The sequence below is a fragment of the Crotalus tigris genome, unplaced genomic scaffold (genome assembly GCF_016545835.1).
Source record: "Crotalus tigris isolate CLP2741 ecotype Arizona unplaced genomic scaffold, ASM1654583v1 scf7180000023829.5930981, whole genome shotgun sequence".
NCBI classification, from domain to species: Eukaryota; Metazoa; Chordata; class Lepidosauria; order Squamata; family Viperidae; genus Crotalus; species Crotalus tigris.
The window spans coordinates 3,432,863-3,444,967 of NW_024100213.1; the positions used below are offsets into that span (position 1 = coordinate 3,432,863).

General features: G+C 36.1%; 1 protein-coding gene across 1 annotated transcript in view; it reads left to right on the forward strand.

Annotated features, from left to right (window-relative positions):
• MARCHF4 (membrane associated ring-CH-type finger 4) overlaps positions 1–3,153 on the forward strand; it is a 129,295-nt gene extending 126,142 nt beyond the window's left edge. Inside the window, exon 4 of the mRNA XM_039321880.1 lies at positions 447–3,153. Within this exon, the coding sequence (XP_039177814.1) occupies positions 447–808 (362 nt within the window). The 3' untranslated portion in view covers positions 809–3,153. The remainder of the gene's footprint in view (positions 1–446) is intronic.
• The last annotated feature ends 8,952 nt before the right edge of the window (positions 3,154–12,105 follow it).

A 12,105-nucleotide genomic window follows, 5' to 3' on the forward strand; every position in this document is an offset into this window, starting at 1 on the left:
TTATATAGAAGAAAGATGATATTGTCTACTATATGTAACCCTACTGCATTTTCCCACATCCATTCCTTCTTGTTCCTTTTCCCCAGAGAACCATGCATTTTTTTCCCCTGCTGAATGCCTTTTGATTATGAGCATTAGGAATCTTCCTTTGGGAAGCACTTATGCCACAGACCTGATCGAATAATGACACTGGAAGATTTATGCTCCGAGAAACTCCAAAGCACAACTTAATTTCAATACCTTCTCAGATTTTGGGCTTCATCCAGAAAAGCTATTGCTAAGAATTTGTGGAATTAAAATCTATACATCTATAGGGTGCCCAGGCTGGTGTAAGGCTGTCCCAGGCGGTGCATGCTGGAAAAAAAACAGCCAGTGAGAAATGCAGTAGATTATGAGCTTTCTTCCTTTGTCTTTCTTTACTAACCCATATACACTTTATCCTGCAGGTCTCATAATACATGAAGGACCCTCGGTTTACCGGATTTTTAAAAGGTGGCAAGCAGTCAATCAACAGTGGAAAGTTCTGAATTATGACAAAACAAAGGATTTGGAGGATCAAAAATCAGGGTCTAGGAGCAATCAGCGAACCTCCTCTCAGATCAACCATTCATCCTCCACTAATGGCGCAGCCAGCAACTCTGCTGTAGGAGACAGTGTTGCCCGAGGAGCTGGTCATGCCACGGGTACTTTGTCTGATCATCACTGTGCTTATACCATCTTGCATATACTCAGCCATCTGAGGCCCAACGAACAGAGAAGCCATTCTAGCACAAACAGAGAGCTTGTCATGAGAGTCACCACAGTCTAGCTAAAGTATTTAGGAGGCCTTAATGTAACTGAATGGGAAAGGAACTCAAAAGCAAGAGGCATGTGGGCTCTCTGCCCTCTCCCCATGCCATCTTCTGAAGTGGCACAAGGAGCACAAGAAGCCTTTCCCCAGCCAAGAGAGGGCAAGGCAGACCAGCTGCTCACCACGAAAAGAAGTTAAAAGTTTGGCTGTGAAACAAAGTGCAATATATACTGCAAACAGTGAACTAGGACCAAGTCCTCAAAAAAAGGGGCATGGGGGAGCAGAAAGGTTTAATTTGTCATGTATACAATGGAATAAGTAAAATTTTAAAGAATTGCACACCCAAACACATGCATATAGGAAGAAGGGAGGAAGGTTTGTCTGGTTTTTTTTTAAAATGTATTAACCAGAGGTTTAAGTATTCAGAAATTATTCTGCGGCATATGCCAATTTGTGTGCCCCAGGATGTTCAAACTGAAATTGCAATTCATTGATTGCTCCTGTTTTATTGCCCAGGATTTTATCACATAGCAAAGAGGTCCCCAACCTTTTGAGCATTAGTTCTGTGGAGAGAGGTTTTTCGACGGACCGGAGGGGGTGTGGTTTCCTGTACTGCCGGCATCCCGCAGATGGGGCTTTGCTTGTTTGCGCAGACTGGTTTCTGGCATGCCACAGTCCAGTGCTGGTCCATATACCAGGGGTTGGAGACCCGTGACATAGCACATAGCCCTACTGGTTCTTCTTACCTCTTCAAATAGAATCAGCTAGTACCCTTTGAGGGAATGGGAGGAGAAAGGGAGGGAATTCTCCACTTGAATCACAAACATGTAAACAACTGACAAAGCACAAGATACAGATGAATGATTCATCATGGACATTTCATTTAGAAATTTGTTGAAATGAGCTTTTTCCATATCAAATTTTCTACTTGACCTTTCAACCATTTTCTGCAAAGTCAATTCATTTTTCACTATATGAGTAATTTGGTACCATTCCCTATGATTGTCTTGCTTTTTTTAAAAAAAAAAATCTACCTGGCTTTCAGTCTGCAGCCATTTAAGTTGTTTTGCAATCTTCTCCATTTAATCATTTATCAAAAATCTTGTACTTAATGAAACTGGAGTTCTGATTAATCTACCCTGTGGGTTTAAGCACCAACTGTACACTCTGTTTTCTGGCCTATGGGGGTTTCTAAGTAAACATGCTCAGGATTGCACTGACAAGTTAATTTAGGCTGGATTTACTCATTGCATTCAGATTGTTTGTCTTCAACTTAAGGTTATGTGTGAATCCATAACCTGGCCTAATGCAGTGTTTCTCAATTTTAGCAACTTGAAGTTGTGTAGACTTCAACTCACAGAATCCCTAGCTATTCTCCAGCCTTCAAATATCCAAGGTTGAGAAACACTGGCCTACTTTATGTGCTGATTAGGCCATGATGTCCTGTTCTACCAGCCATAGTTAAAAATCATGGTGCATAGCCTAGGATTGGAGTTCTATAAATTAAGTCAGAGTTTATAACTCCCATTAAGATTCAATTGCCAGACTGTTCTAAGGAAGCCATCCTATTTAAACTGATATCTATGACGTATGTTGATAGTTATTTCCTGAGTAAATTGATCAAGATACTCATTTTTCTATATATACTTCACAAGTGCCACTACAAGCTGCCTTGAATTATGATAAATATATACCATCTATGTATGTTTATATGTATATATGTGTCTGTGTCTGTGTACATGTACACATATACATGTATTTGTGTGTGTGTGTGTGTACACACACATACACATACACACACATACACACACATACACACAATACACCCAAGTTGATTTATTAGATTGGCAGTTATGTTGATGTAAACATGTGAACACTCGGACATATAGTAGCTTGTGACTTGTCACTTGGAAAACTCAATATTTACATTTCTCAATTTCCCCCCTCCCCCGTCACCCCAATAAAGAGCACAATTGTAGAGTTTGGCCTGAGGAATCCTTTTAATATTGCCTTAGAGCCAGTTTATTATTATTTTTTTAATTTTAATTTTTATTTTATTCAAATATAAATAATACAAACATAATGCATAAAATAAAAACAGTATAAAAAATAAAAATACTACAGTGCACCCACTCACCCCCAGAGACCATTTTTATTACCTATATTTCTTCTCATATAACAATATACAATATATTTCAATTGTGCCCTTATCCCCTCCAAATCAGCATATATTCTTGAGCAGGTTTATTCCCTTTGCCTTCCACCAAGACTGTTTTTATAAAATCATCCCATATTTCATTATAATTATTTACTTTAATCATCCCTTTTTAAAATTTAATTTCTGTTGTTAATTTATCATTTATTGCCATATTCCATATTTCATTATACCAGTCATTTCTTTGAATAACCCAATTCCATCTCCAATATTTAGCCATCTCTAATCTAGCTGCCATTATCAAATTTACAATCAATTCCTTTTTTTTCTTCATTTATATCTTATTTTTCTCCAGTGACAGTAATGCAATCCTCGGTGATGTATCTAAATTTACCTTCAAAAGTTCTCTAATTTCCCTAAACACCATGTCCCATATCTTTTGTGCGCTATCACAACCCCCCACATATGTTTATATGTTCCAATCTCTTTCTCGCACTTCCAGCAAATATTTGTATATTTAACATCTATTTGATTTAATTTACCTGGTGTTAGGTACCACCTCCATATCACTTTATATCCATTTTCCTTAACTCTAACTGACATATACTTATATACTCTTCTGTTCCAAATATTTTTCCAATCTTTATTGTTTATTTCTCCTAAATCTGTTTCCCAGATTAATTTTAAACCTTTTCCTGATCTTCTACTTCAGTTAATATTCTGTATATTTTCCCAATTCTTCCTTTACCTATATATTCTTCATTTTCCTCACTTTCTTTTATAATCATTTCAAATTTTGTTAACTGTATATCTTTCACCTTGAATTTTTCATCCATTTTTATCCATTTCTCTAATTGTATTAAATTCAACCATTTTAATTTAGCATCTAATAAAACATTCTTTAATTGTATTATATTCTTTATCTTGTTCTTCCAGTCTTCCCATTTATATATCTGGTGTTGTTTTTTTAAATTTACTAATCCATTCTTTCAATTCAATCTTAGGGAATTTCTCCATTTCTACCACCGGTGTTAAAGGAGAAATTCCTGGCATTAACTGATATCTCCATTTATTCCATAATTCTATCACATTTTTTAAAAAGAGATTTTGAATCCTCTTAACAATTTTTAATATCCTTTTTAAACCAATATGTTTCTATAGGATCACCTATTTCCCTTAATTCCTTCAACTCTATATTGCTCCATAACAAATCTCTTATTTACTACTATAATATCTGGGACCACCCTTAATTGATTAGCTAACCAATAATTTCTAACGTTTGGAAGACCCAGCCCACCCTTTTTTAATGGTTCATACCATAATGCTTTACTTATTCTTGCTCTCTTACCTCCATTACAATACATCTCCAGCAATCTCTGTACTTCCTTTACTTCTTGATCCGAAAACTTAATTGGGATAATCTAAAACAAAAAATTAATTTTTGGTAAAACTTTCATTTTTATTGCTGCAATTCTTCCGAACCATGATAATTTAACTTTTCCATATTTATCCATTTTATCTTTTATGTCTTTCTTAACTTCTCATAATTTATCTTCTTTAATTCTTGAATATTTTTGTGATGTCAATACCTAAACATTTGATACTATCTACTATTTTTAATTTATATTTTTCTTTCAATACATCCATTTCTTCTTTACTATGGTTATATAACATCATTTCTGATTTTTCCCAGTTTATTTGCAATCCACTATATTTCCCAAATTCATTCAAATGTGAATATACCCTCTCTATAGTACCTACGGGATTTTGAAATGTTAGTAATGTATCATCTGCAAATAAATTTATTTTAGTTTTCTTATATACACCAATTCCTTCAATCAATGAATCTTTCCTGATTGCATTTGCCAAAACCTCCATCAATAATGCAAATAGAACTGGAGATAAGGGGCAACCCTGTCTCGTTGCCCGGCTTAAGATTATTGTCTCTGTAACACCATAATTTATTATTCTTGCCTTATTCTCTGAGTATAATTGATTTAACACCTTTATAAAAAAATTTCCAAAGCCTAACTTCTCTATTAATATCCTCAATGTAGGCCATTCCACACAATCAAAGGCCTTAAATACATCTAATGCTAATAAACCAGCCTTTAATTTTAGATTCTTTATGTAATAACCTATATTTAATACCCTTCTTACTACATCTGACATTTGTTGGCCTCTTATAAATCCACACTGATCATTTTTAATAGAATTATCTATAAATGTATTCAATCTCTTTGTCAATATTGCTGTAAAAATCTTAGCATCCTGATTAATAAGGGGTATTGGTCTATATGATCCTGGGTTTATTAGCTTTCGCTATCAATACTATCAGAGATTGCTTCCAGGAACTTAGAGCCAGTTTAGATTGTAATACTGCCAGGAAAAAAAAAGGCTGGTTAACCCTCCTGAAGAGAATGAATTGGACTGGATGGGTTTTAATAAGATGTGCCCTAGACGCATTCTGTTGTTGCCCATAAAGATAGTTCATGTGAAATAGAAGGCAAGGAACATTAAAGGTTATCCATTCTAAACTGACCTCTTTCACATGGACCAAAGCAATATCATTTAAGCAAGATAGCAACTGCAAAACTGCTTACAGAATCATACAATTGAAAGACATCTAAATGTCCATCTAGTTTACCTGCTGCTCAAATCAGGAAATTACATCAGGACTCTTATAGCAATTCAGTGGTGCAAGGGTGGAATATATATATATATATTACTTTAGTCTCTGAATGCATCTTTACTCAATTACCCCTAAAGCTGCCAGTTCTCATCCTTCCCCCCAAAGAAACTACAGGTAGTCCTCAATGTATGACCATAATTGAGCCAAAATTTATCTTGCTAAATTTTGAGAAATTTGCTAAGTGAGTTTTGTCCCATTTTATAACTTTTCATTTATAAAATGAATCACTGCAGTTGTTAAATTAGTAACACAGTTGTTAAGTGAACTGGGTTTCCCCATTGACTTTGCTTGTCAGAAGGTTGCAAAAGGGGATCACATGATCCCAGGAGACCCTGCAATCATCATAAATGTGAGTCAGTTGTCAAGCATCCAAATATAAATCACGTGACCATGGGGATGCTGCAACGGTCGTAAGGGTGAAAAATGGTCATGTCCCTTTTTTCAGCACCGTTGTAACTTTGAACAGTCACTAAGTGAACTGTTGTAAGTTGAGGAGCGCCTGTACTTCTGAAAATTACTGCAAATGTACAGGTATTTTAATAGTTTAATTTGTTAAATGTGAGATTGTCCATAAAGCGGTTAACTTATTTGTAATTGAATTTATATCTCATCTTTCTTCTGTCACTATATTGGCAGCACAGTGGCACACATTGGGATAGAGGTGTCTCCTTATTTTGCCCTGATAACAATAAATACAGGAGATTGGACTGAGGGATAGCAATTGGTCCCTACTAGCTTAGAGAGCTTTTTGGTCAAGGGAAGACGTTGTCCTACTTTTCCTTGATCCCTGCTATTCCTCACCGCTATGCCATATTGATACTCTGTGGGAGACGATAAGCCATTTTAATATTAGCTAAATGATTGCCTAGTTGAACTGCTGTTTTAGTTCAGCAGGAATGGGCAGTGATAGTACTGTATATAGATACAGTGTATATTAACACGCCATAATGAGAGCAAGAAGGGAATCCCATAATTTCAGGCCAGAGCTTAAAATCTGTTTTATTTTGGGGGTATTCACATATGAAAAGGGCTGAAAATACAGTTTTCACGCTAATAATTCATGCTGTCTTGCGGCATCATTCAGCCATTAATATTGTGCAATTAGACCAGTATTGGAGAACAATTACCCAGCATCAGATCAAAAGGCTGGGTGATGCTTTAAGTTTAAGGCAATTGATACACTCATGCTGAATGACGAACTATGCAACCCTATATTTTGTACAGTGAAGTATGCCTAAAATGAAATGCTACATTTTTGTGTTAATTCTCAGACGGTGTTGCCCCAAACAGATAAGGACATCATGTTTCCCATAATATACCTAAAATTAGCCTGTATAATTTATTTGTTTATGGTCATGAGATGGAATCCTTGATATTCCTTCCTTTGACCAATTTGCAGCTCATCAAATGAAGTTAAAGAAGTTATATCTAAATGAATCAGATGATTACTCAGAGTTTTAAGCTGGTACAAGCTCTCCATTGGATAGGAGAAAAAGTGGTCAGAAAGTGTGTTCTATCACTTGTAAACTACTTTTTTCTCACTATGGAGAAATATGTACACAAATATTGGTGAAATGTTCTGCATAATTCTCCCTCCAAAAAGATTTATGCCCCTGCTGGTGTTAAAAAAGCAAGTTTCATTGAAGTCAATGGGCTTCTGAAGAAAGGTGCAAATAATTGTACTCCAAGTATTGGGGGGGGGGGAAATAAAGCACTTGCTGTTCTTATCTAACAAGTCATAAAATTATTAGAAAAGAACTGTATTGTATTGAAAAAAATAGTGGAACTACGGAAAACAGTGAAATATTCTAGGTACAAATTTTGTAAAATGTTGGGAAGGAATCTTTTTTTCTCTCACTCTGGTTTAAGATAAATCTCTTTGTAAAATAGGATGCTTGTTGCTCTTTTGTTAGTGTTTGGCCATCTCTGCAAACATGGGTAGTCCTAGACTTACGACCACAATTCAACCCAAAATTTCTGTTACTAAGCGAGACAGTTGTTACGTGAATTGTGCCCCATTTTACAACCTGTCTTGCCACAGTTGTGAATTGAATCACTGCAGTTGTTAAGTAAGTAGTATGGTTGTTAAGTGAACCTGGCTTCCCCATTGATTTTGTTTGTAAGAAGCTCAAAAAAAGATGATCACATGAACTGAGGATACTCCAACCATCATAAATGTCGCCAAGCATCTGAATTGGACCATGGGAATGCTGCAATGGTCTTAAAGTAAGAAAAGTAGTCATACGTCCCTTCTTTCAGTGTTGTTGTAACTTCGAACGGTCACTAAATGAACTGTTTTAAGTTCAGGACTACCTGTAGGCATTTTTAACGGCAGTTGAAACATCACAAGACTGCAATGTTGTGATGGTGCTTCTTTCATGATTGCTGTTGAACATCTAATCAACTATATAAGGGGTCTTCAAACTTGGCCCTTTTATGACTTGTGGACTTCAACTCCCAGAATTCCTCAGCCAGGCATGTTGGTGGAGGAATTCTGGGAGTTAAAGTCCACAAATCATAAAAGGGCCAAGTTTGAAGACCCCTGATCTATATAAAAGCCGGGTACATTTATCCCAAATGTCAACCTGGGCCAAGGTAAGAAGGAAGACTTTCCTATTAAGAAGCAAATGCTTCATTATTAACAGCCTTCTTCTGTGGAGCTGGATCAAGTATTGCTGAAGATGAATTACTAGCCATATAAGTCTGTTTGTAATAAACATCCTGATCAAAGTCAGCATGGCTCACCAGAGCATTAAGAATGCTATACCTTGGCACTCGGCAATTCATTCTGGGAGGTGCGACGAGTACTAAAAAGGATGAGTCCTAAACAAGCCATGTGACTTACCATGTAACCCTTTGTTTTGGCCAAGAAAAACTACCTTTCTGTCTTTTTTCCTATGTCAGCGATCTTCCCAGCATGGCGGATTTCCTGTCTGCCCTATGTGGTTGTCCCCTTCCGTTTGCAGTGGCCTTCCCAGCATGGCTGACTTCTTATCCATTCCCCACAGCCATCCCTCTTTTTCTATAGCAGCATGTCAAGTCCTAAACAAAGGCCAAGTACTGGGACAACATTTTCACATCAGAATGCATTGAGAGCCAAATTTGACAAGTTTTGAAGTAGTCAAGTACCAAAATACCACTGTTTATAAATACCAGTGCATGTCCAATGCAATTTTTAAAATCTGTAAGAATACTATATCTCTAGAAGAAAAAAAAAACATAATTGTTGGTTGCTATTAGGCAGACTTGAAGCTGTTTAGACTATGAAGACTATGTCACCAATCCATGAAGATGCTCTACAACAAAACCACCCAAAAGGCAAATTGCCATTATGAGTTGATCTCTATTATTAAAGGGTATGGAACAGCTGCCCAAAGTTGTATTTCTTAATTAAGCCCTCTAGCTTGGAAATACTAAAGCACATTACAAAATGTTAAATTTGCCAAAAAAACCCCACACAAACTATTTTCATTTTTATTTGTTCTTGGGATGCATTTTGACAGCTGAGGAAAAAATGGAATGGCAGAAAGCTATTATTGCTAATTCAAGAAGAGACTCTATATGATTTCTACTGCTTACCATAGAGAAAGCAATTAAATGGGTAGAAGTGTTTTTGCAGAAATGTGCTGTTAAATGCAGCGGTCCATCTAAAGGATTTATCCTTTCTTAACAGTCAATAAAAAAAATCCTAAGAACTTCTGCTAGCTGCTTAGAGGAGTGGATACTGTAGGATACTGCTTCTAGTTAATCTGATGGTCACTAATATCTATAATGTCATTAAGCGTAATGAATTGTTTTTTCTCCATGAAAATAGTAAGAACATTCACTTTTTAAAGCAAAGTTTCATCCTTATACACTCTACCTTTTACTTAGTTCAAATAGGACATTAGAATATTGAATGACTTTAAAAACTCAGCTCAATAGACAATCAAGGAAGTAATTTTCTGTTTCAGAAATATCTTAAATATTATCTTAAATGGCAAGCAAAAGAGAAATATACTTTTGTATATAATACACAGATCAAAACCCTGTTCAGTTTGGTCAAAAGTTACATCTGAGATGCAATCATAACTCTCAGAAGAGCTACTTTTTTGTGCAATTAGAACCACAGTTTTACATGATGTTTGTACCAATTATTTCAAGGTTCTTCAGACGTTCTTCAAACTTTGTTACATTGTCTTGGCTGCATTACAAGCAAAAAGAATTATAAAAATTAGAATCATAGACATTTGGCTCATAAAATTGCAAAAGTCCTTAGCTTCCAATAAGTTTTGACACCCCCAAATGGTAATGAGGAAGATTATGTCCTAGGATATTGTTCATCTTCAGCCAATTAGGTTTATTCAGTAAATTATAATTAAGTGAATTACTATATGCAAATTGAACCCATTCCACCCTCCCCCACAGAGTTCTGCTTCTTTATCAAAGTATGCAATAAAATACCATGCCCGATACCTTTTAATTGAAGTTGTCGTGCAACACTTTCTGACAATGTTATTTTGTTGTTCTGCAATTGGCAAATTATTATTTATTGTATGGCTCATTCACATCACATTTCAATAAAAGATAAGAGATAAAAATATAAAATATAAAATATTATAAACCTATAGCTAGCTTACAGATATAATTTTTTGCTTCATTTGTCATAGGCAGGAAACCAACAAACTCTCCATTGTAGGCTCTACTTTGGCTCTCTGCCACTATATGTTGGATAGTTTGTTTTTCAGACCTGCTGTCACAATTCAGTGATGATATTTTGCCCCACTTATAGAGAGCTTCTGCAAATCTACAATGACTAGTTCAGTGTTGTCCATTTGGTTCAGTGTTGTCCATATAGCATAGGGCTGGTCAAATCCAAGTGGTTTTTCCAAGATGCAAGGCAAATGTTGCATGTTGGGTGGCAATTTTCTATCCAATATATGGTTTCCATATATTGTGTATGTTAAAATCATTTTCTACAGGTAATTTATTTTTATTTCATTTTATTTTTGCAAATGGCAAAAATCTTCTCCTGTTAACAGACCTTTATCCCGGTATCTCAGAACATTCCCAGGTATGCTTTATCAATAAAAGATTCTTGCTATTTTCAAATTTGGAATATTTGTGTTTAGATCTATACAGTATCTGTCTAACCCATAATGCATATACCCTCACATACCTTCTATGAAATCACTGGTAGCATTTGGCCATTAAAGGAAAAAAAAACTAAAATGTATTTTATTTTTGTGTGCTGAAAATATATTGTTCACAGGGATCAAGTTTATCCAGTAAAGCTTAGTTAAACAATGCATAGTTTGGTAAAATCTGTGAACCAAGTCAAAAAGAAACAGATGCTAGTGTAAATCTAGACCTGGTTCATATACCACAACAGGTTTGTTTGATTTTGGCTTAGTTCTTGTGTGTCCCCCAAGCAATGGTTTATCATAATGTGTGAACTCAGCTTTTCGTGATCTATTAAATAAATCATAGTCAAACAAATTGGCTTAGCAAGATGCACGAACCCCATCAGAAAAAAAGAATGGCTGAAGTTGGAGACGATCCATTGCCCAATCAGGGAAATGTACTGCAAACATTTCATCATACTTCATTGCTGTGTTTCGATAAATATGGCATTTCTAGGCAAAGGAAATCATGTTCACTATTGTAATGGATCAGCAAATAAAATAGGTATCTGTGTTTCACACTGTCTTTCACTAAGCAGTACATTGGACATTGAAATTCAAATAATCATTTTATTTAATCCCTCCTTTGGGGCTCAGCAGTTAAAGATACTGAGATTGTCAGCTTAGCTTGGGTTTGATACCCAAGTGTCACCCAAGGGGGTGAGCTCCTGTTACTTGCCCCAGCTCCTGCCCACCTAGCAATTCAAAAGCATGCAAATGCACGTAAATTAATATTGACATATACGAAGGTACCACTTTTGTGGGAAGGTAACATCATTCCAGAGCCTCAGTGTATAGTCATGCTTGTCACATGACCATAGAAATGTCTTCAGACAACACTGCTCCCTCGGCTAAGAAACGGAGACAAGCACCACCTCCTAGAGTCTGACAACACTGGACAGGGGAAACCTTTACCTTTATCCCTCCTTTATTATTTTTATAAATACTTCAAGGAGGTGAACATATTCAGTACTTCTTTCTCCCCCTATTTTCCTCACAGCAATGGTCCTGTGAGGTAAGTTGGGCTGAGAGAGAGTAACTTGCCCAAATTTACCCCGTTGGCATTCATGCCTAAGGCAGGACTAGAACTTACCTTCTCCTGGTTTATAACCTGGTGCCTTAACCACTACTTTACTATGGAAGGATTACTCCATAATCTACTTTAAGTTTCAGATCCTCGTTCAGACAAAAACTCTGCTTGCCCTCTTGAACATATTCCCTTCTGGGAAAGAGGAATAATAGGTAATATGCTGCCTACCTCAGGAGGCACTGTGAGAATTAGTGTGGGAAGGCACACCTTCTTGCC